Source organism: Heterodontus francisci, unplaced genomic scaffold, assembly GCF_036365525.1.
Source record: "Heterodontus francisci isolate sHetFra1 unplaced genomic scaffold, sHetFra1.hap1 HAP1_SCAFFOLD_75, whole genome shotgun sequence".
NCBI lineage: Eukaryota > Metazoa > Chordata > Chondrichthyes > Heterodontiformes > Heterodontidae > Heterodontus > Heterodontus francisci.
The window spans coordinates 1,915,597-1,941,964 of NW_027141820.1; the positions used below are offsets into that span (position 1 = coordinate 1,915,597).

The 26,368-nt window shown below is 45.2% G+C and overlaps 1 protein-coding gene across 1 annotated transcript; it reads right to left on the minus strand.

Annotated features, from left to right (window-relative positions):
- On the minus strand, nt 1-24,690 carry LOC137364735 (histone H2B-like). Its single transcript, XM_068027766.1, has 2 exons — nt 24,583-24,690; nt 1-342 (listed from the first exon to the last, which is right to left on the minus strand). The coding sequence occupies exons 1-2, from the start codon at nt 24,688-24,690 to the stop codon at nt 1-3; spliced, it is 450 nt and encodes a 149-aa protein (XP_067883867.1).
- Between the last annotated feature and the right edge of the window lie 1,678 nt (nt 24,691-26,368).

The window sequence follows — 26,368 nt, forward strand, 5'->3', positions numbered from 1 at the left end:
TTACTTGGAGCTGGTGTACTTGGTCACCGCCTTTGTCCCTTCCGACACGGCGTGCTTGGCCAGCTCCCCGGGCAGCAGCAGGCGCACGGCGGTCTGGATCTCCCGGGAGCTGATGGTGCTGCGCTTGTTGTAATGGACCAGGCGTGAAGCCTCACCCGCGATGCGCTCGAAAATATCGTTCACAAACGAGTTCATGATACTCAGGGCCTTGGAGGAGATGCCGGTGTCGGGGTGAACCTGCTTCATCACTTTGTAGATGTAGATGGAGTAACTCTCCTTCCTCGACTTTCTGCGCCTTTTGCCGCCCTTTGCTGACGGTTTACTCACAGTTTTCTTGGCGCCCTTCTTAGCAGCTGCTTTCTTCTTCTCCTCAACCATCTTCAGATTCAATTTCAGACACAGAAATAAACCAAACCCCTTCCGAGTGCGGATTAAATAGACAATCCCACAGCTCTATGCTAATGAGGGATGGGGGAAAGTTAAGATTGTGATTGGGTGATTGGCAATGATGTCAAAACGGTTTTATATTGTAATTCTCTAACTGGTGTCTTCCGCCATCCAATCAGAATAAATATTTGCAACCAATCACAAACACCCTTACTGCAATCCGTAAGTATATTTCACAAATACTCTCTCTAGTCCCAGTTTATAGTAAAACAGTCGCTCCCTGTGTAAAGCTCCCTGGAAATGTCCTGGCTGTTGCTGGGAGGACACTTTTTGACTGATTCTGTGTCGTTGTGTCTCTGCTATTGCATGTGAGTGTGCAATTAATTCCGTTTATTTTACTCTCTGCTACTGTGTTTGAGTGTTTTATGTAATTTGGTCGCTCTCAGTCTCTGGTTCCGTGTCAGTGCGCCATTTTCCCACACTCTCTTGGCCAGTCTGGACATAGCAGTGGAAGCCTTTCCCATGCACTTGTTGACTTCTGCATCGGGAGACAGGTTACTGGTGATAGTTGAGCCTGGATAGGTGAACTCTTGAACCACTTCCAGAGCGTGTTCGCCCATATTGATGGATGGAGTATTTATAATGACCTGTCCCAATATGTTCGTTTTCATGAGGCTGATGGTTAGGCCAAATTCGTTGCAGGCAGCCGCAATTCTGTCAATGAGTCTCTGCAGACACTCTTCAGTGTGGGATGTTAATGCAGCATCGTCAGCAAAGAGGAGTTCCCTGATGCAGACTTTCTGTACTTTGCTCTTCGCTCTTAGACGGGCAAGGTTGAACAAACTGCCATCTGATCTTGTGTGGAGGAAAATTCCTTCTTCTGAAGACTTGAACGCATGTGAGAGCAGCAGGGAGAAGAAGATCCCAAACAGTGTAGGTGCGAGAACACTGCTATGTCCAGACTGGCCAAGTGAGTGTGGGGAAATGGCACACTGACACGGAACACAAAAGTCCAAGTATATCAAGCCTGTGTCCTCAGTACTTTGCTCTACGGCAGCGAGGCCTGGACAACGTATGTCAGCCAAGAGTGACGTCTCAATACATTCCATCTTTGCTGCCTCTGGAGAATCCTTGGCATCAGGTGGCAGGACCGTATCTCCAACACAGACGTCCTTGAGGCGGTCAACATCCCCAGCACATACACCCTACGGAGCCAGTGTCGCTTGAGATGGATTGGCCATGTGAGCCGCATGGAAGATGGCAGGATCCCCAAGGACACATTGTACAGCAACCTTGTCACTGGTATCAGAACCACCGACCATCCATGTCTCTGCTTTAAAGTCGTTTGCAAACACGACATGAAGTCCTGTGAGATTGATCACAGGTCGTGGGAGCCAGTTGCCAGTGATCGCCAGAGATGGCGGACAGCCATAAATGCGGAGCTAAAGTACGGTGAGTCGAAGAAACATAGCAGTTGGCAGGAAAAAAGACAGAAGCTCAAGGGGAGAGACAACTGTGTAACAGCCCCGACAACCAATTTTATCTGCAGCACGTGTGGAAGAGTCTGTCACTCTAGAATTTGCCTTTATAGCCATTCCAGACACTGCTTCACAAACCACTGACAAGCTCCAGGCGCTTACCCATTGTCTCTCGAGACAAGGAGGCCAAAGAAGAAGAAGAAGAAAAGAAGTCTCCGGTGCTGTGTGGATTCATTCTGTATCTATCAGACTCTAGGACTGTGAGTGTGATATCCATTCTGTATCTGTCAGTCTCTGGTGCTGTGAGTGTGACATCCATTCTGTATCTATCAGACTCTAGGACTGTGAGTGTGAGGAGATGAGGTGGAGTGTTGCGGCAAGGATGATGGGAAAGAGCATTGGTGCGATGACACAGCTTTGCTCGACCCCAGTTTGCATTGGGATTGGGTCAATGGTAGGTCCGTTGGGAAGGATTACAGCTTGCATGTCATCATGCAGTCGTCAGAGGATGATGATGAATTTCTCTGGGCAGCCAAATTTGAGGACGTTCCATAATCCCTCCTGGTTGGGAGAGTCGAAGGCCTTTGTCAGGTCAGAGAAAACCAGGTATAAAGGTTGTTGCTGCTCCCTACATTTTCTTGGAGTTGTCTTGCTGTGAAAATCATGTCCATTGTGCTTCTTGATGGACAGAATCCACATTGTGATTCCAGGAGGAGCTCTTCAGCCCCGGGGAGGAGGCAGTTGAGAAGGACTCTTGTGATGGCCTTCCCTGTGGCGGACAGCAGGGATACCCCTCTGTAGTTACCACAGTCAGTCTTGTCACCTTCTTTAAAGATGATCACTATTACAGTGCCTCGGAGATCCCCTGTCATGCTCTCCTCCTTCCAAATGAGGGAAATGAGACCATGTATTTGTGTCAAGAGTACGTCTCTGCCAGATTTTAGAATTTTGATGGGAATTCCATCTATGCCAGCGGCCTTATTGTTTTTTAGCTGTCAGATGGCCTTTTCAACCTCTGTCAGCATGGAATTGTGCTGACAGCACGGTGGGTAGCATGCTGTGGAATGCGGTCAAGGGCACTCGCATCAAGGACTGAGTCACGATTGAGGAGATCTTCAAAGTGCTCCTTGCAACGAGTGCAGACTGCCTATCTGTCCTTGATCAGTGTCACTCCATTCTTTTGCTCTCAGTGGGGTAGGTCCTTGGGTACGTGGGCCGTGAATGGTCTTGACTGTGCTGAAGAATCCACACATGTCGTGGCTTTCAGCAAGTTTTTGTTGTTCCAGTGTTCTTTCAGCCCATCAGCTGTTCTTTAGGTTGCATGTGTAGATCTAGTCTACAGGACGAGAGGGAAACTATTTAACCTATGTTGCCTCCAGTCCAGATGTAAGGCCACTCCAACCTCTGTCATCAAGCTGCAGTATGCTGACGATACCTGCGTATGCGCACACTCAGAGGCCAAGCGTCAAACCCTGATCAATGCATTCACGGAGGTGTATGAAATAATTGGCCTTAAGCAAAACATCCAGAAGACAAAGGTCCTCTACCAGCCTGCTCCCCGACACTGCCCCTCAACTATCAAGATCCACAGCGAACCACTGGGCAATGTGGATCACTGCTCATACCTTGGGAACCTCCTGTCACCAAGGGCAGATATCGACAATGACACCCAGCATCACGTCTAGTGTGTCAGCGTAGCCTTCAGTCATCTGTGGAAAAGAATGTTTGATGACAAAGAACTCAAATCAGACACCAAGCTCATGGTTGACATGGCTGCAGTGTTACCTGCCCTCCTGTATGTGTCAGAAACATGGATACTGTACAGCAGACATCTCAAAGTCCTGGAGAGATATCACCGGTGGTGATTCCGCAAGATCCTACAAATTCAGTTGCAGGACAGGCGCTGCAATATCAGTGTCCTCTCTCAGGCCAACATCCCCAGTATCGAAACACTGGTCATGGCTAGTCAGTTATGTTGGATGGGCCACATCATCCCCATGCCTGACGCCAGAGTCCCAAAACAAGCTTTCTACTCTGAACTCCATCAGGGCAAGAAGCCAGCAGGAGGGCAGAGGAAACATTACAAGAATTTCCTTCAAGACATCCTGAAAAAACGTGATATCTGCACTGATTCATGGGCATCTCTTGCCCTGAGACCACCCAAAATGGAGAAGAAGCATCCGCGAAGGTGCCAGCCAGTTTGAAATTCGTCGACATGCCCAGGAAGCAACGAAATGCAAACAGTGGAAGGAGTATTTGGAAATTGGAGAATCCCATTCACCCACTTCACCAAGCACCATCTGCCCCACCTGTGGCTGAGTGTGTGGATCAAGAATTGGACTATTCAGTTACCTAAGGACCCACAACCCTGGAGTGGAAGAAAGTCATCCTCATTCCCAAGGGAGTTCCGAAGAAGAAGTTTAGTGTGACATCCATTCTGCATCTGTCGGTCTCTGGTATTGAATATGAGTGTGGGATTCATTCAGTATCTGTCGGTCCCTTGTACTGTGTTTGAGTGCAGTTTTCAGGCTGTATCTATTAGTATCTTGTGTGTGAGTTTTGTATTCATCTGTATCTTTCAACCTCGAACACATTATTTGAGTTTTGTACTCATTCTGAACTGACCCTTGGTACTGTATGTGTGTTTGAGGGTAATTGTTTACCTGTTAATCTGTTGTCCTGTACATGAGCGTGAGATTCATTCTGTATAACTCTATCTCTGTTCTTGTTGTGTGTGTGATTCATTCTATATGCTCCATCTCTGGTATCACATATATGTGTGGTATCAATTCCATTTCTGTCATTTCTGGTACTGTATGTGAGTGTTTACTTCATTCTGTAACTGTCAGTCTCTGGCACTGTCTGCATGTTCTGGATCCATTTTGTAACTATCAGTCTCTCGCGCAGTGTGAATGTGGAATTAATTTTGTATCTCTCCATCTCTAGTGTCATGTGTAAATTTGGAGTTCATTCTGAATTGGTCATTGGTACTGGATCTGCCATTCTCTAGTACAGTTTGTGAATGTGGGATTCATTCTGTACCTGTCACTCACTGGTACTTTGTGAAAGTGTGCAATACATTCTGTATCTGTCGGCCTCTGGTAGTGTGTGTGATTGTGGGATGAATTAATTAGCAGTCAGTGGTGCTCGATGTGAATGTGGAAATCATTCTGTAACTCAGTCTGATATTGTTCTGTGAGGGTAGGAATCACATGTATATTTCAATCCCTGGTGCTGTGTGTGAGCATGGGATTCATTCTGTACCTGTCAGTCATACTGTACGTATCTGTGGGATTTATTCTGTACCTTTCAGTCTCTGGTATTTTGTACGAAAGTGGGATTAATTCGAGATCCACTGCCACACACTGGTTGAGTGTGTGTGTGTGTGTGTGTGTAAGAAGATAAAAAGATACAAAATAGGAGCAGGAGATGGCCATTTCGCCCATCGAGCCTGCTCTGCCATTCAATAAGATCGGGGTTGTTCTGATTGTGGCCTTAACTCCACTTTCCTGCCTGCGCCCATGACCATTGACTCCCTTGTAGATCAAAAATCGGTCTATCACAGCCTTGAATATATTCAATGACCCAGCCTCCACAGTCCTCTGGAGAACAGAATTCCAAAGATGAACAACCCTCTGAGTGAAGAAATTCCTCCTCATCTCCTTCTTGAATGGGAGGCCACTTATCTTGAAACTGTGGCCCCTAATTCTACATTCCCCCACAAGGAGAAACATCCTCTCAGCATCTACCTGTCCAGCCCACTGAGAATCTTATAGGTTTCAATAAGATCACCTCTCAATCTTCTAAACTCCAGTGAGTATAGGCCCAACCTGCTCAACTTTTTCTCATAAGGCAATCCAACTTCCCAAGTATCAGCCGAGTGAACCTTCTCTGAACTGATTCCAATGCAAGTATAGCCCTCCTTAAGTAAGGAGACCACAACTGTGTGGAGTACTTTAGTTGGGATGTCACTAATGCCCTGTACAGTTACAGCAAATCTTCCCTACTTTTAAACTCCATTCCCCACGCTAAAAATGCCAACATTCCAGTTGCCTTCCTAATTACTTGCTATAGCTGCATGCTAACTTTTTTGTAATTCATGTACTTGGACACACAGATTCCTTGGTACAGCAGCATTCTGCAGTCTCTCTCTATGTAAGTAATATTCTGTTTTTCTATTCTTCCTGCCAAAGTAGACAATCTGACATTTTCCCATATTATACTCCATCTGCCAAACTTTTGCCCACTGATTTAACCTAGCTATATCTCTTTGCAGACACTTTGTGTCCTTCTCACAACTTGCTTTCCTCCCTCTCGTTGTACCATCCATAAATTTGGATTTACACTCGGTCCCTTCATGCAAGTTATTAATAAAGACCATAAAGATTGAGGCACCAGCACTGATCTCTGTGGCACTCCATTAGTTATAGTTTGCCAATTTGAAAATTCCCCAATTATCCCCACTCTGTTTCTTGTGAGTTAGATAAAACTGTATCCATGTGCGTGCAGTTTTCAGATTGTGTCTATCAGTGTCTGTTACTCTGAGTTTTGGACTCTTTCTCAATCTCTCAGTGCTACTATTTGTGTGTTAGGTTGCTTTAGATGACTCAGGCTGAGGTACTGTCAGTGAGTGCAGTAATCAACCTATACCTTTCAGCATCTGGCACCTAGCATGGGTTTCAAAATCACTCTCTAACTGTCAGTGTCTGGTACTCTGTGAGAGTGTGAGATTCATTATATAACCTTCCGTCACTGGGACTGGTGCAAGTCTGGATTTATTCTACATAAAAATTCAGCACAGCAACAGGCCACTGATGTGGTAGGTTTTAAGCAGATAGGTAGATACATAAATCCTGTTTGAGGTTTTGCCTAGTATTAAATAGTATCTGTCACTGTGAACACAATAGTGAAATATAATGTATCCTACAATCTGATACAGGATTGGTGTGCAAGTGTAACTCAGGCTGTACTCATCAATTTGATTCAGTCTAACTCTGAGTGAGAATCTTGGAGTTGCATGTGAAATGAGCTCAGTCTGGAATTGTACAGTATCTTCCATCTGACACTATATGAGGTTTTAGGACTGGTATGTAATTTATAGCTCAAACTATACTAATCAAATTTATATTGTATCTTTTAGTTTCACAATCCGGATGAGTTTTAAAGTGGAATCTGAGTTTGTACCTCTGCAATCTGATTATGCACTTGAGATTTGTATCTAATGTATATGTCTGGACACATTATGGGAATTAATACTGATAATAAAGTCAAAACCCGTGTAAATATTAGGCTGGTATTTAACTTGAATCTCGGAGCACTTCATTGAGGTTATTTCTGTAACTTTGAAACAGCAACCATGTGTCAGTTCTATGTGCATTTAATTTGTAGCTGAGGTTGCTCTATTGTGGGATTGACACACTGATAATTTGATAGTGGGTGAGAATTTGGACTGGGATTTGTGAATCTACCTGTCAGTGATACTGAGTTGGGGTGACATGAAAACAACGTGCGTCTCTCCTGCTCCATTTGATTGATGGATTGAAAATGTGTCTCTGGATCTGTTTCTGCTGTCTGAGACTGTGGAACTGATGACCTGTCTGTGTCTCTGCGCTCTGTGAGTGATAATGTACGGACTGTGTATGAGAAGGAGCTGGTGACACTCTTCCATGTAACTTGGTGGAGGAAGCATCACATTTATTTTGGTTCATTCAATTATTTGTCTGTTTAGACAAAAGAATGTTTATAATTCAAATACTGGTGAGACAGAAGATACAGGATTTTAATGAATTTAATCTCTCATAATAATTATAAACGCCCACAAAGGAAGACCAGCCAGACAAATATTATCATTGTTTGATTGCACTGCAGTAACAGTTTCTTCCCATTCTGTCTCCATCCCCTTGTCCACACACAACCCGAGAATGGCCTCTCCCTTCCCCCACTCACTCCATGTTCCGGGACCAGTTCCTGCTCCACTCCGCCTCAAACAAACAGCCCCTGCCTGCCCCTGAACTTGCCCCGGACTCGATGCTGATCTCTGAGTCTATCTGCGGACACGCTCCCAAAGCGATGTGCTGCTGGAAGGAGGCTGCTGTTTGCTCCCTTCCACCGGGACCGGGATCTCTCCATTGGCGGCTGTTTTAAACCATCTTCTTCCACTCACAGGCAGTGCTGGGGGAGGGGAGCGCAGGCGCAGATTTCTGCAACAATTCCGCAAACAGAAACATGGAAAAATTCCAGCACAGAATGAGGCCATTCGGCCAATCATGTCCGTGCGAGCGCAAAGAGAGCGATCCAGCCTGTTCCCACAGTTTCTTGTTATTGGACAGTGAAGTGTGGGAACAGAAGCGGACAGTCAGGATGTGAGGAGTTACACAAAGAGAATCTATTATAGGCACCAGGTGAGAAGTGTGAAGGACACATTTTAAACAGTGGCTGTTTGGTTTCACTTGAACGGTTAGACCATGGGAGCGGGAACTGGAAATCTGACCTGTGTAAAAGTCCCTGTTCCGTCGGTCAGTCCCATTCATGGCCCAGTGGATTGTTTCTGGATGTTATTAAATTGTTGTAAAATGGCCAAAGCCCCTGGTATGCAGTAGCTGGGGGCTGCAGGACTGCAGTGGAATCAGACACTGATTCTGTTTGTATTGCTGGGTTTCCTTTGTGATTGTTCATAATGATTATTAACTGAAAAATTGTTTTGGTCACTTTTGTATCTTCTACCACATCTCTTCCTGAATTATAATAAATACATTTCCTTTCTACAGGCAAATACTTGATGGAAGCAGAATAAATGTCGTGATTCCTCGACACGAGGAAGTGCAGCCAGCTCCTCACACACAGTAAGTACAGTATCACTCACAGAGAGCAGAGACATCAGTTCCACAATCACCGCCAGCAGAACTAGTCAGACCGGCACTGATCCCAAGTTCCAGAGACCAACAGTCAATGCAACAGTCAGACAGAGCAGGAAAGATTGAACTTGTTTCCATTTCACCACAACTCAGTCCCACTGACACGTAGGTACATCAATCCCAGTCCAAAATCACACCCACTATCAGATTGCAAGGCACTGTGTCACTCTCACAAGAGAGCAGCCTGAACTACAAATTCAATGTCAGATGGAACAGACAAACAGTACCTGATTGTAAAATACAGAATTAATCTCAATAATGTACCCAGACTGCAGACTGAGCTACATGTGACACACCACTCCACAAATCTCACAAATAGTCAGTGTGGAAGACACAGTATTAATTCCAGTACTGCAAACTGAATGAACCTGACCATTACATACCAGGACAGAAAACATATTGTAAGATGAAAGGACACAGACCTGAAATGTTAATTCTGTTTCTCTCTCCACATATGCTGCCTGAACTGTTGAGTATTTTGAGCATTTTTGTTTTTTTTAAATTTCATATTTCCAGCATCTGCAGAATTTTGCTTTTATTTTAGAGTTAAAGAAACATTGCATTGTGAGGTGAGAGTGACTGCCCTTGACATAAAGGCAACCTTTGACCATTAATGGCACCAAGGAGCCCTAGCAAAACTAGTGTAAATGGGAATCATGGCAAAACTCTCTGCTGATTGGAGTCATACCGAGCACTAAGGAAGATGGCTGTGGTTGTTCAGGTCAATCATCTCAGTCTCAGGACATTACAGCTGGAATTCCTTAGGCTCGTGTTCTAGGCCCAACCATCTTCAGCTGCTTCATCAATGACCTTCCCTCCGTCACAAGGCCGAAAGTGGGGATGTTCAATGATGATTGCACAATGTTCAGCACCATTCATGACTCTTCAGCTACTGAAGCAGCCCGTGCCCAGATGCAGCAAGACCTGGACAACATCCAGCCTTGGGCTGATAAGTGGCAAGTAACATTCGCGTCAGATAAGTGCCAGGCAATGACCATCTCAATCAAGAGAGAATCTAATCATCTCCTCTTGATGTTCAATGGCATTACCATCACTGAATCCCCCACCATCAACATTGGGGGCGGGGGGGGTTACCATTGACCATAAACTGAACTGGACCAGCCACATAAATGCCGTGGCTACAAGAGCAGGTCAGAGGCTAGGAACTCTGTGGTGAGTAACTTACCTCCTGTCTCCCCAAACCTATCCACCATTCACAAGACACAAATCAGGAGTATGATGGAATACTCTCCACTTGCCTGGATGAGTGCAGCTCCAACAACACTCAAGTAGCCTGCTTGATTGCCCCCAAGCACGACCTTCAACAATCACCCCATTCACCATTGATGCACAGTGGCAGCAGTGCGTACCATCTACAAGGTGCACTGCAGCAACACACGAAAGCTCCTTTGACAGTACCTTCCAAACCTGGAACTTCTACGACTGAGGAGGACAAGGGCAGCAGTTGCAAGGGAACACTACCACTTGCAAATTCCCCTCCAAGCAACACAACATCCTGACTTGGAACTATATCGCCATTCCTTCATTGTCGCTGGGTAAAAACCTGGAACTCCCTTCCAAACAGCACTGTTGGTGTTCCTACATCTCAAGAACTGCAGCAGCTCAAGAAGGCAGCTCACCACCGCTTTGTCAAGGGCAATTTGGATTGGGCAATAAATGCTAGCATAGCCAGTGATGCCTACATTCCACAAACAAATGAAAAAAGTGAGGAAATAGTGAAGGGCTTTTATAGAGTACATGGAGACATGCTTCCACTTGTGGTGGCGTCTGAAACAAGAGCCAAAATATAAAATCGTCATTCATAAAACCAATGAGGAATTCATGAAAAATGTATTTACGCAGTGACTGGTTCGAATCTGGAATGTGTTATCACAGGGAGAGGTTGGGGTGAATAGTATCGATGCACTGAAGAGGAGGTGGAACAAATGAACAATTGTATGTGGAGAAAGGAATCGAGGGATATACATATCGGGCTTCATTTTAAAACATTTTTGCATGTGAAGCAGGATGGCTGGAAATATATGTAGAGCATAGAGCAGTTGGGACGATCTCAGTGCAGTGTTTTGTCTGGATGGATCTGCCCAGAACACTTGCAATGCAGGAGCTGGGAGCTTCAGTACTTCAGTGGAGGCAGATAATGACACCGGTTTTCATTTGTGGATGTTCTTAATGATTATTGATTGAGAAATTAAATTGACCTCTTTGATATTATGCACCGCATCTGTTCTTGAGTTATCAGATATATATTTTTCTTCATACAGGCAAATACTTGAAGATATTGTGATGAATGTGATGGTTGCTGCACTCGAGGCACAAGGAACAGTGCAGCCAGCTCCACTCACACACAGTAAGTACATTATCACTCAGAGTGCAGAGGTACAGATAGTTCATCAGTTCCCTGGTCTCAGGCTGCAGAAATAGTCAGGCTCACATTGATCCCAAGTTCCAGAGACACATTTTCAATCCAACAACCAAACAAAGCAGGAGAGAAAGAAGTTTTTTCCATTTCACCCCGATTGAGTCCCACTGACAGTCAGAAACTTCAATCCCAGGTCAAAATCACACCCACTAGCAGATTGAAATGCAATGTGTCAATCTAACAAAGAACAAAGAAGAGTACAGCACAGGAACAGGCCATTCAGCCCTCCAAGCCTGCCTGCCTAAACTAAAACCTTCTGCAGTTCCGGGGTCCGTATCCCTCTATTCCCATCCTATTCATGGATTTGTCAAGATGCCTCTTAAACGTCGCTATCGTACCAGCTTCCACCACTTCACCCGGCAGCAAGTTGCAGGCACTCACCACCCTCTGTGTAAAGAACTTGCCTCGCACATCCCCTCTACACTTTGCCCCTCTCACCTTAAACCTATGTTCCCCAGTAATTGACTCTTCCACCCAGGGAGAAAGATTCTGACTATCCACTCTGTTCATGCCGCTCATAACTTTGTAAACCTCTATCATGTCGCCCCTCCACCTCCGTCGTTCCAGTGAAAACAATCCGTGTTTATCCAACCTCTCCTCATAGCTAACGCCCTCCAGACCAGGCAACAGCCTGGTAAACCTCTTCTGTACCCTCTCCAAAGCCTCCACGTCCTTCTGGTTGTGTCGCGACCAGAATTGCATGCAATATTCTAAGTGTGGCCTAACTAAAGTTCTGTACAGCTGCAACATGACTTGCCTATTTTTATACTCTGTGCCCCGACCGATGAAGGAAAGCATGCCATATGCGTTCTTGACTACCTTATCCACCTGCGTTGCCACTTTCAGTGACCTGTGGACCTGTACGCCCAGATCTCTCTGCCCGTCAAATATAATGCAGACTGAGCTAGCAATTAAATATCAGATACAATTGGCACACGCCACTGATTGAATGGCACAGAATCTAACCTAGTGATGTACCCTGAGATTTAAATTAAATATCATACCCAAAGCTCACAGCCATTCATTATAAAGGATGTTTAAACATCCCCATAGTGTACCCTGAGATACAAGTTACATACAAGTACAACATTCATTGCAGTGAATGTTTCAAAGGTGCTGAAAGATATTGTAAGCTGAGACACAAATTAGATACCAGTTCAGACCTCGCCCACACTGTGAAATTGAAAGAGACAGAATCAATTCCATCAGTGTAGATTGATATAAACATTACATACCATTCTAAAAAGTGATGCAATACGAAACTAAAATACAGTATCAATTCCACCAGACCCCCACCACCCTCTGGCTAAACAATCTTTTCCTCTTCTCCCCTGTAATCTTTCTGCCAATCACTTTGAATCTATTTCCCGAGTCACTGATCTCTTTGCTAAGGTAAACAGGCCCTTCACTTCAATTCTATCCAGACTCCACAAATTTTGTACATTCCAGTCAGATCTCCCCTCAGCCTTCTCTGTGCCAAGGAGAATAGCCCCAGCCTATCCAATCTTTCCTCAAAGCTGCATTTTGCCAGTCCCGGCAACATCCTCGTAAATCTCCTCTGTACCCTCTCTAGTGCAATTACATCCTTTCTGGAATGAGGTGATCAGAACTGCACACAGTACTCAAGTTGTGGCCTTACTAATGATTTATACAGTTGCAGCATAACCTCCCTGCTCATATATTCTATACCTTGGCTAATAAAGGAAAGGATTCCATATTGCCTTCTTACCACCTTATCGACCTGTCCTGCTACCTTCAGGGATCTGTGGACATTTACTCCAAGGTACCTCACTTTCTCTACACCTCTGAGCATTTTCCTCTTAATCGTGTATTCCTTTGCCTTGTTTGACCTCCCCAAATGCATCACCTCACACTTCTCTGGATTGAATTCCATTTGTCATTTTTCTGTGCATCTGACCAGACCATGAAGATCTTCCTGCAGCCTACAGCTATCCTCCTTGCTATTTACCACACAGCCAATCTTTGTGTCATCTGCCAACTTCTTGATCATGCCCCCTACATTTACATCCATGTAGACTACATCAACTGCACTACCCTCAGCTATTTTCCTTGTTAATTCTTCAAAATTTCAATCAAGTTGGGCAGACAAGATCTTCCCTTAACAAATCCATGCTGACTATACTTGATTAATCTGTGCCTTTCTAAGTGACATTTTATCCTGTCACTCAGAATAGATTCCAATAATTTGCCCACTACTGAGGTTAGACTGACTGTCCTGTAATTATTCGGTCTATCCCTCACTCCCTTTTTAAACAGAGGTACAATGTTAACAGTCTTCCAATCCTCCAGCATCACATCTGTATCCAGTGAGGTCTGGAAAACGATGTTCAAACCTTCCGCTGTTTCCTCTCTTGCTTCTTTCAACAGCGTGGGGTACATTTCATCCATCCCTAGTGATTTATCAACTTACAAATATGCTATTTGTATGTCATGTCACTAATATGTCCTCTCTCCCTCTGTTGATCACATCCAATACTTCATACCCTTCTTCCTTAACTCCAATATCTGCATCATCACCCTCTTTTGTGAAGACAGATGCAAAGTATTTATTAAGAACAGTGCCAACATCTTCTGCCCATACACATAGTTTACCTTCATGATCTTTTATGGGCCCTACTCTTTCCATAGTTATCCTTTTTCTGTTCATGTATTGATAAAACATCTTTGTGCGAAGCTTGATTTTGATTCCCAATATTCTTTCATGCCCTCTCTTAGCTTTCCTAATTTCAATATTGATTTCCCCCCTCCACATTCTATACACCTCTCGGCTTTCAGTAGTATTGAGTTCTCTGAGTCGGGCATAAGCTTTCCGTTACTGCCTTATAATACTACCTTATAAGATCCATGGGGCTCTAGATTTGGCCTTCCCACCCTTTTTCTTTGTGGGAACATATTGACTCTGAACCCCTGGAATCTCCCCTTTGAGTGCTTCCCACTGCTCTGACATTGATTTACTTTCAAGTTGCTGTTTCCAGTCCACTTTTGCTAACTCACTCCTCAGCTTAGTAAAGTTGTCCTTGCCCCAACTGAAAACTTTAACTCCTGTTCTAGCCTTGTCCTTTACATAAGTATGTTAAAACTGACTGAATTATGATCACTGCCACCAAAATGCTCTCCCACTGCCACTCCTTCCACCTGCCTATCTTCATTTTCTAAAACTACATCTAAAACTGCACCCTCTCTTGTTGGACTTGCTACATATTGGCTAAAAAAGTTCTCCTGAACGCACCTCAAGAATTCTGCTCCCTCAATTTCTTTCACACTAAAAGTATCCCAGTTCATCTTGGGGTGGTTAAAATCCCCTACTATTACTGCCCTATTGTTCTTGCAGTTCTCAGAGATTTGCCTACATATCTGCTCTTCTATCTCCTGTTTGGGGGTCTATAGCACACTCTCAGCAGTGTGATTGCCCCTTTTTTGTTCCTCAGCTCAATCTATACGGCCTCATTTGATACACCTTCCAACATATCATCCGTCTTCACTGCTGTAATAGTTACTTTGAGCAAAACTGCCACTCCCTCTCCTTTCTTATACCCCTCCCTATCTCATCTGAAATCCCTGTAACCAGGAATGTTGAGCTGCTATTCCTGTCCCTCCTTAAGCCATGTTTATGTAATAACTTTAATATCATACTGCCACATGTCTATTTGTGCCCTCAGCTCGTCTGCTTTGTTTGCTATTCTCCTTGCATTGAAATAGATATGCTTGAGCACTGCCAAACTCTTTTTAAATTTTCTAACCTTTGTTTCCTCTTTCTTCCAGACTCATCCATTAATTTTCTGCCTTCCATTTTCATTTCTGATTTTGTCCCATCTGACTCTACCTTCCGGTTCCCATCCCCCTGCTAAATGAGTTTAAACCCTCGCCAGCAGCACTAGCAAAATGTCCCGCAAGGAACTCTGTCCAGTCTCTGTTCAACTGCAATCCGTGTGACCTGTCCCAAGAATCTAAAGCCCTCCCTCCTGCACCATCTTTCCAGACACACGTTCATCTGTCTTATCCTTTTATTCCTGTACTCACTTGCACGTGGCGCTGGGACTAATCCGGAGATTACTACTTTTGATGCCCTGCTTGCTAATTTCTTACCAAGCTTCATAAATTGTGACTGCAGGACAACATCCTTATTTCTACCTATGTTGTTGGTTCCGATGTGGACCACAAATGCTGGCTGTTCACCCTCCCCCTTCAGGATGCTCTGTAACTGCTCAATGACATCCTTGACCCTGGCACCAGGGATGCAACACACCATTCCTGGATTCACGTCTGTGGCCACAGAAACAGCTGATTGTTCCCTTCACTGTTGAATCATCTATCACTATGGCTTTTCCAATCTTCCCTGTACCCACCTTTGCAGCTGAGTCACCCATGGTGCCATGGACTTGGATCTGGCTGCACTCCTCATGTGAAGCATCACTGTTCTCCGTATTCAGAACTGAATACCTGTTGGAGAGTGAGATGCGCTCAGTGTGTCCTGCATTACTTGCCTGATTCTTTTTGACTGCCTTGTGGTCACCCATTCCCTCTCTCCCTGCAAACTCTTAAGCTGTGGGGTGACCACATCTATGAATATGCTTTCCATGTAACTTTCCTCATGAATGCACAGCAGTGTATCCAGCTGCTGCTCAAGTTCCAAACCCAGAGCTCAAGCAGCCGCAATTGACAATACTTACTTGCACAATATTTTTTTTATTTCCAAATTATACTTTATTCATAAAGATCTGTAAAAAATACATTACAAAACAGTTCCAAACAGCACCAAGTTAAAAAATACAAACAGTGCAAAGGAGGTCAGTTTCCTTCAATACAGGAGTGAGTTGCCTCACAACCCTTCCATTTCATTTTTCATGCCATATACATTTTCTGGCAAACGAAAATTATCCCGCTACAGTTTGAGGGGTTTTCCATGGATCTAGCCCCTATGTTCAGCTTGGTGGGGGGAGCTTACATGATGGTCTTTGCCCATTGAGCCTTTGCTGCGGCTGCCCCAAGCTTTCGTGCGTCCCTCAACACGTAGTCCTGGACCTTGGAGTGTGCCAGTCTGCAACATTCGGTCGTGGACAACTCTTTGCGCTGGAAGACCAGCAAGTTTAGGGCAGACCAAAGGGTGTCTTTCACCGAATTGATCGTCGTGCAGCAGCAGTTGTGGTTATCTCGGTGTGCATCCCTGGGAACAGCCCGTAGAGCACAGGCTCCTGTGTTACAGAGCTGCTTGGGATGAACCTCTACAAAAACCAAAGCATCTCTTTCCACACCTGCTTTGCAAAGACACATTCCAGAAGAAGCTGGGCAACCGTCTCATCCCCACCGCAGACACTTCGAGGGCATTGTGCGGAGGGGGTGAGACTTCGGGCGTGCAGGAAGGATCTGACGGGGAGGGCTCTTCTCACCACCAGCCAAGCTACATCTTGGTGCTTGTTTGAAAGTTCTGGTGATGTTGCATTCCGCCAAATGACTTTGGCGGTCTGCTCGGGGAACCATCCGACAGGATCCCCCGTCTCCTTTTCCCGTCGGGCCTTGAGGATATTCCGTGCAGACCACTGCCTGATGGATTGGTGGTCAAAGGTGTTTTCCGCTGAAACTGTTCCACGAAGGATCGGTGGTACGGCACAGATCAACTAGATGGAGCGTTCCACGGCAATGTGAACAGGCCCTTCCTTCACAACACTGGGGACAGATAGAACCTCAGCACGTAGTGACACTTGGTGTTGGTGTATTGGGGATCTGCACACAGCTTGATGCAGCCACACACGAAGGTAGTCATCAGGATGAGGGCCACGTTGGGTACATTTTTCCCGCCCTTGTCCAGAGATTTGAACATCGTGTCTCCCCGGACCCGGTCCATTTTAGATCTCCAGATGAAGCAGAAAATGGCTCGGGTGAAAGCCACAGTGCAGGAGTGGGATATGGGCCAGTCCTGCGCCACGTAGAGCAACAACGTGAGCGCCTCGCACCTGATGGCCAGGTTCTTACCCACAATGGAGAGATCGCTGCCCCCACATGCCCAACTTTTGTCGTACCTTGGCTACTCGCTCCTGCCATGTTTTGGTGCACGCCCCGGCCCTTCCGAACCATATCCCCAGCACCTTCAGGTAGTCTGACCTGACGGTGAAGGGGACAAAGGATCGGTCAGCCCAGTTCCCAAAGAACATGGCCTCGCTCTTGCCGTGGTTAACATTGGCTCCCGAGGCCAGTGCGAACTGGTCGCAGATGCTCATCAGTCTGCGCACAGACAGCGGGTCCGAGCAGAAGACGGCGACGTCATCCATGTACAGGGAGGTTTTAACCTGAGTGCCTCCACTGTCTGGGATTGTCACCCCTCTTATACTCGCATCCTTCCGAATAGACTCAGCATAGGGTTCAAAACAGCAAATAAACAAGACGGGAGAGAGGGCAGCCCTGTCTGACTCCAGATTGGATCGGGAAACTTTCTGATTCCCACCCATTGATTGAGACTGTGCTGCTGATGTTTGTGCAGAGCAGTTTGATCCAATTGCAGATTCCCTCCCCAAACCCCATTTTGGAAAGTACGTCCATCATGTGTGTGTGCGATATCCTGTCAAAAACCTCTCCTGGTCCAGGCTGATGAGGCAGGTGTCCACCTTCCTGTCCCATATGTGAGTGTTCGTGTCCCTGAGTAGGTACAGTACAGGTCTGATCAGGGTGGATCACCAACTCCAGAGCAGACTTGACTCGACTGGCTATGACTTTTGACAGTATCTTGTACTCAGCATTAAGCAGTGAGATGGGTCGCCAATTTCTGATTTCTGCCCTCTCCCCCTTCCCCTTGTAGATGAGGGTGATGATGCCTTTCCTCATGGATTCTGACATGCTGCCGGCGAGGAGCATACTCTCGTATACTTCCAGCAGGTCCGGACCGACCCAGTCCCACAGGACCAAATACAACTCAACTGGTAAGCCGTCGCTTCCAGGAGTTTTACTTATCTCGAAGGACTTGACGGCCTTAGTCAGCTCATCCAGAATTAGCGGTTTGTCCAGTCTCTCCCTCCTGCTGTCATCTAAGACCTCTGTGATTGATGACAGGAAGGACTGGGAGGCTCTGCTGTCTGTGAGCTTCGCGTCATACAGCCCAGCATAAGAGGATTTGCTGATCCTTAGTATGCCGTACTGTGAAGACGTTACTGAGCCATCCTCTTCCTTCAGGTTGCTGATAACAGAGCTCTCTCTGTGTATCTTTTGGAAGAAGTAAGACGAGCACATCTCATCCTGCTCAATGGAGCGGACGCTGGACCGGAAGATGATCTTGTCGGCCTCTGTGGCAAAGAGCGAGGCCTGCTGGCTTTTCACCTCATGAAGGTCCTCCTTGACCTTGACCCCCATCGACTGAAGCCAGAGCAGATTTTGCAGACTCATCTGGAGTCGTGACATTTCCATCTGTCTCTCTCTCTCGCCCTCTGAACCCCTTTGAAGATAAAGAACCTCTTGATGTTCTCCTTGATCGCTTCCCACCAGTGAACTGGAGACTCAAAGGTGGGGTTTCACGGTCCTCCAACCTTTGTAATCCTTTTTGAGTTCCTCAACATTCTCTGGGGTTTGCAGTGTAGCATTGAGCTTCCATGTCCCCCTGCCAACCCGCTGGTCATCCTGTAAGTGAAAGTCAGCCAGTAAAAGGCAATGCTTGGAGAAGAACACCGGCTTGACGTCGGTGGATCTGACCGTGAAAACACGGGACACAAATAGGAAATCAATCCTGGAATGGGCAGACCCGTCCGTTCCTGACCATGTGTATCTACGCTGTGCTCCGTCTGCAGGTTTGCTGAAGACGTCGTGCAGTTTGGCATATTTTACTGTTTCTATTAAGAATCTGGACAGAGCTCGTGGTGTTAACGGGTAATATATTATTTATTGTATTTATTTTGAGATACAGCACTGAAACAGGCCCTTCAGCCACCGAGTCTATGCTGACCATCAAACACCCATTTATACTAATCCTACATTAATCCCATTACCCTCTCACATCCCCAACTTCCCTCAATTCCCCTACCACCTACCTATACTAGGGGCAATTTATAATGGCCAATTTACCTATCAACCTGCAAATCTTTGGCTGTGGGAGGAAACCGGAGTACCCAGCGAAAACCCACGCGGTCACAGGGAGAACTTGCAAACCCCGCACAGGCAGTACCCAGAATCGAACCCAGGTCGCTGGTGCACGCTTACTAACAAGAAACAGAGAATTAGGATAAATGGGTCATTTTCAGGTTTGCAAACTGGAACTCGTGGAGTGCCACAGGGATCAATGCTGGGGCCTCAACTACTTACAGCCTATATTAATGATTTGGATGAAGGGATCGAGTGCATTGTAACTAAATTTGCTGTTGATACAAAGAAAGGTGTGAAAGCAAGTTGTGCGGAGGACACAATGAGTTTGCAAAGAGATAAAAACAGGTTAAGTGTGTGGGCAAAATTTGGCATTTTAAGTGTAATGTGGGAAAATGTGAAGTTATCCACTTTGGTACGATGGAGAGAAAAGAAGAATATTATTTAAATAGGGAGAGATTGCAGAATGCTGTGGTATAGAGGGATCTGGGTGTCCTCTTATATGAATCACAAAAAGTTAGCATGAAAGTACAGCAAGTAATTAGGAAGGCTATTGGAATTTTGGCCTTTATTGCAATGGGGATGGAGTAGAAATGTAGGGATGTCTTGCTACAACTGTACAGCGTGTTGGTGAGACCACACCTTGAGTGTGCATACAGTTTTGGTCTCCTTATTTAAGGAGGAAAATACTTGCATTGGAGGTAGTTCAGGCAAACATCACTGGCTTGATTCCAGGGATGAAGATGTTGTCTTGTGAGGAACGTTTGACCTGGTTGTGCTACACTCATTGGAGTTTAGAAGAATGAGAGGTGATCTTATGAAACATATAAGATACTGAAGGAGCTTGACAGGGTATTTACTAAGATGATGTTTCCCCTCAGTGGGGATGATGTTTCCCTTCAGACTCGGTGGGCCGAAGGGCATGTTTCAGTGCTGTATCTCTAAACTAAACTAAACTAAAACTAAACTCATGAGGGAATCAAGAACAAGGGGGAACAGTTTCAACATAAGGGGGCTCCCATTTTCGATGGAATTGAAGAGGAATTTCTTCTCTCAAAGGGTTGTTGTTCTTTGGAATTCTCGACCCAAGAGGATGGTGGAGGCTGGTCATTGAATATATTCAAGGCTGAGTTAGACTGACTTTTGATCTACAAGGGAGTGAAGTGTTATGGGGGCAGGCAGGACAGTGGCGTTGAGACTATGATCAGATCTGCCATGATCTTATTGAATGGTGGAACAGACTTGAGTGGCAGAATGGCCTAATCCTGCTCCTAGTTATTATGTTCTTGCATTATAATGCCAGGTGGAATTAAAAACCTGACTTGTGCAAATATCCCTGCTCCAGCAGGTATTCCCATTCATGGAGCAGTGCAGATGTTGGGTTGTTCCTGGATGTCACTAAATTGTTATAAAACTACCAAAGAAAACCTGATCAGCAGAAGCTGAGTGCTGCAGTGGAATCAGACACTGACACTCTTTGTATTACTGATCATCCTTTGTGGTTGATCATAATGATTATTAATTGAAATATTACATCCATGTCTTTTCTAGCTTCCACTTCAATTGATCTTGAGTTACAAGAAATATTTATCTTTCTTTCTGTTGGCAAATACTTGAAGGAACCAGAAGGAATGTGATGATTCCCCGGCACAAGAACATGTACAGTCCACTCCCTCTAACACAGAGTAGGTACACTATCACTCCCAGAGCTCAGAGACACAGACAGGCCATGAGTTCCACAGTCACAGAGAGCAGAAGCAGTCAGACTCACACTGATCCCAAGTTCCAGAGACACATTTTCAATCCAGCAGACAATCAAACAAAGCAGGAGAGGCAGAAGTTGTTTCCAATTCACCCCAACTCAGTACTGCTGAAAGGTAGGTCCATCAATCTAAGTTCAAAATCACACCCATTATCAGATTGAAAGGCACCGGATCAATCCCACAAGAGTGCAGCCTAAGCTACAAATTAAATATGAAGTAGAGCAGCTGATGGAAAGGTACAGAATGAATCCTAATAATGTAGCCCAGACTGCAGAATGAGTGACAGATTACAATGTGGTATAAACATCTGATGCAGTATCAAAAGGAAAGTTACAGTCTGATGTCAATTAGTGCACACTGCACTACACATTGCATACCAATCCAATAATCTCTCTAAGAGCTGTACTGAATGATATCTTATCAATTGAATGATTCTGATTATACTGAGCATGCCATGTGTGAGTTTGAAATATATGTTTTCATTCACAAATGTGTTCATACAGTTCCAGACTAAATACTAGTCCAAAAAGCTCAAACCACAACTCAGTAATACACACAGTTAAAATGTGCAGTGATCTATATTTTAAAATACTAGTGAGACAAGAAAATGGTGATAAATTATGGCATTAAACAAATAGTTCTCAATACCATCCCTGAGATACATATTAAGTACAGGTACAGAAGAATTCCACACTCATACAGCACCAGCGTCACATAGATACAGAATGTATCACATTTGCAGACATAACCAGCAACTGAGAGATACAAAATTAATCCCACTGTAATGGACTGTCCAAGAGACAGACACATAAAAAATGAATTGTAACGCATATTCAGCACCAGAGACTGCCAAATGCTAAATGAGCCCTTGATATGCACACGCAGACTGCACCAGAAACTGACTGATACAGAATGAGACCCATACTCATACGCGGTACCAGAGGCTAACAAGTAAACAATAAATACAATATACACTTCCAGTACCAGAAAATAATATATGTATAACAGATATCACTCACGTACATTAGCAGAGATTGACAGACAACAGAATGAATCCCACAATCTCATTCAGTACCAGATACTGACAGGTACAGAATGAATCCCATACACACTGTACTAGGCACTGAAAGACATAGGAGGAATTGCACATTCGCATACAATAGAAAACACTGACAGATACTGTAGGAGTCACATGCTCACAGTCAGTACCAGATACTGTTGAAAAGAGAGTTAATCCCACACTTGCATTCATTGCGAGAGACTGACAGATACACAAAGGATATCCACACTCACATAGAGTAACAGAGACTGACATGCAGAACTTGAACCACACATATGCATAGTTCCAAAGTCTGAAAGGTATTGAGTCAATCCCATAATCAGATACAGTGTCAAAGACTGACAGGCACATTCGAGTTCACTTGCATAGAATACCAGAGGTTTTCACGGACAGAATGAACCTTATTTCTCATTCAGTCTGGATACTAATAGATACACAATGAATCCTACAATCATACTCGATACCAACTTCAGACAGACACCATATATATTCCCCTCTTATTCACAGTATCATAGACTGACAGGCACAGAGTGAGTCACAAAATCAATTAATTTCAGAGACCAGCAGATAGAGAGTTAATCTCACTCTCACAGAAAGAACCAGAGATTGACAGATGTACAGTGAGACCATAAAATGACTCACAAAAATGACAGACACATAATTAAAACCACTGGCATATATAGTACCTTAGACTGACACATAGAGAGTGAACCACACAGTCACATTCTGACTGTAAGATTGATGCATACACATTGAATCTCACACTCACATTTAGCTCTGGACACTGACAGATACCGAATGATATCCACATTCAGCCACAATAGCAGATAGATACAGAAGCTGCCACACATTCACATACAATACTCATGATTGACATACAGAATGAATCACACAATCACATTTAGTTTAATAGACTGACACTGAAATAATCTCACACTCAGACACAGTACCACAGACAGATAGATGTAGAATTAAACTCGCTGTCACATAATGTACCAGAAAGTGTATCAAAATTAATCTCATACAGTACAAAAGATGGATTGAATTTGTCTCACACTCAATGTAATAGGTTTTAAGCAAGTGAAGCGGGGGTGGGGGGAGGTGGGGAAGAGAAGAAAAGGGAAGGTGTGTAATAGGGCAGAGGGCAGGAGAGATTAACTGACAAGGAGGTCATGGGGCAAAGGCAAAGGGAGTGTGCTAATGGTGTAGTGAAAGACAAAATATTAGTGCAGAGAGAGTGTTAATGACAGAATAATCAATAGTTCTGTCCAAAAGCACATACTTGAAAAACCAAGTTTAAGGCAGGCACATGGTTAAAAAAAAAAGATAAAATAAAATAATAAAAAGGGTTGAGAGCCCTGTCAACCTCAGTGAGGGGGAAATCGGAAACGATGTTGATGAAATTTTCCAGTTCGGAGCGGGAGCAGGAAATGACACTGATCCAGTCATCATTGTACCGGAAATAGAGCTGGGGGTGGGGTCCTGAGTAGGACTGGAAAAAAGAATGTTTGACATACCCCACAAAAAGACAGGCATAACCATTTACACAGATAGGGCACAAAGAATCATCATGAAAAGAGGCATGAGCTTCAAATCCAAAGCTGAAGTGACAGGATCAGAGGAACAGCTGTTTGTTCTGCAGTGTGGACTTCGGTCAGATCTGTTAACAAGCAGTTCCACAACAAAGGGAGAGAACTCAAAAATTAGAGTTCTGCCTTTCAGGAATATTGCCGGGAACACTTTTTCACACAAAGGGTAGCGGGAACCTGGAATTCTCTCCGAAAAATCAGATAAACCTGAGGGTCAATTGACAATTTCCAACCTGAGATTGGGAGATGTTTATCCAGTGACGGTCTGAGGGTTTATGAAATTACAGCAGGTAGCTGGAGTTAAGAAACAGGTGAGCCAGGATCTAATTGAAAGGTGCAGCAGGCTCGAGGGGCTGAATGGCCGATCCCCATTTCTATGTTCCTATGGCTGCAACAGGGCAGAAACAGCTGCGAGCATACGTTGCATTTCACCTTTAACAGCAAAAATACCATCAGTCAGGAGCTGAAAAGGGAAAGATGACCCCTCGATGACCTGAGAATAAGTACAGAATGGCCTCCTTCAGAACTGGTGATTTTATCAGGATAAGATGCCGAAAATTAGAAATTCATCCAACGGGAATCGCCATCCTCCGCCTCCAGGAATTGGACAATATAATGCTGGGTGTGGGAGTTTGGTTTGGGCAGGGGGTTGGCTGTGACATCACGAACACTCCCTCTCCACCTCCTCACTCCATCACGCCACCCCCTTCCCCTCTCCATGGGCCCCCAGCATCATCCGATCCACAGATACTTTCCAGCAGACATTGCTGGGGAGTGACTGGAGTCCTGGTTCTCTGTCTCCATTTTCCCTGTCCCACCCATGGCCACTGAGGATCCTCTCCCCCCACCCACCCTGAGAGCAACTAACCCACCTTGTCCATAAATTTAAACTGGAAAAGTGTCTCGTAAAGAGCAGGAGCAGAGGGGAGGCTGTAACCCATAGAGGTTTGTGTTCCTGAATCCCCAACTCTTTTTGCCATGTTTCCATTCAATGTCCACACTCTCTCCTTGGTCTGTCCCTGGAGACCTGCCATATCACGATTCTCTCCAGGGAATTTCTTAAGATATTTTCCCCATCCCTCCAGGATTGGCCTGGAGTCCCCAGCACTCCCTCCATTGCAGTACTTTCTGAAATACTACCCGTGCCATGTAATAGTCAAGAGAGACAGTGGGGAACGAGGCAGATCAACAGGATGTCTGGCAGATTCAGTGTGAGACGGTAACACTGCCGGGTAAAGGCCGCTTTCCAACTCCAATCTTAACACAGGAGATTCCCCAAACAGCTGCAATAAGGTGTTTGTAAACTGCTGGAAGCGGATGTGTGTGGAAATGGTGACGTTACTGAGTAGGTTATTTGTTATAGAATGGACTGTGTTTAGGTGGGAATATTACTGAGTGTTAATTGTAGCGGAACCATATTTAAAAGCTCCGGCTTTCTGGAAAGCTTTGACTATGAAGGCCGAGACTGGAAGGGTTTGTGTGGAGAGCTGGGTTTCGGCTCCACTGTTAATAAAGGGTTTGAAATTGGCGAACCAGAGGAAACTGGAGGTGGAGCTGAAAGATGAGGGGCCGTTCTCTCTCTGTCTGTCACTCTGGGTGTCTCCTCCCCTTCCTGCTCTCTGTTCAATCTTCACTCTGTCTCCTCCCCTTCCTGCTCTCTCTCTGCCATTCTCAGGCAGGTCCGGGCGGTCTGTGTAAAGTGGAGCCTGCAAGAGTCTGCTTCTTATATTGTGTAGTGATCTGAGTGAAGAATCATCATGTCTGGCAGAGGTAAAGGAGGCAAAGGACTGGACAAAGGCGGAGCAAAGCGGCACCGCAAAGTGCTTCGTGATAATATCCAGGGCATCACCAAACCAGCAATCCGCCGCCTGGCTCGCCGTGGCGGGGTCAAGCGGATCTCGGGTTTGATCTATGAGGAGACTCGCGGGGTGTTGAAGGTTTTCCTGGAGAATGTGATCAGGGATGCGGTCACCTACACTGAGCACGCCAAGCGCAAGATGGTCACTGCCATGGATGTGGTGTGCGCTCTGAAACGGCAGGGCCGCACTCTCTACGGATTCGGCGGTTGAACAATTTGACCCTTTCCAGCAAACACAAAACAAAGGCTCTTCTAAGAGCCACCCACCGCCTCACAGAGAGAGCAGTGACCGAGAAACGGGAGCTGGGATAGACTGTTCAGAACAGTTCAATCAATCTAAAATATTTCAGATTTCCAGCATCCGCAGTACTTTGCTTTTATTTTTTTGTTCAATCAATCTGCTGTGTTCGGGATAAAAAAAACTGGAATCCCCGAATTTTACATTTCATTTGCAGCAAGGATGTGCAGTGGATTTGATGTTCTAAACGGGCTGTGTAAACAGTGCCCGAGGCTCTACACTTCGTTATTTCCCCAGTCGACACATGCCCTCAGTGAAAAGCCACATCACTCCTCCAGAATCACTCATTGTTTTCATAGAATTTCAAAATGATTTCGCTGCAATGAGGGAATCCGGGAGTTTTGCAGCAGCTGTTGAATCGGTCACTGGAACCAGACCCACTTGTGATGTTATTTCCCCCGAGACGGTGTTTCCTGCACTGAAACTGACAGGGTTTGTGAAACTGATCAGTTTCAGCTCAATCATTCAGGGACCTGGAATTCCCACAGCTTTCGCCCGAGCT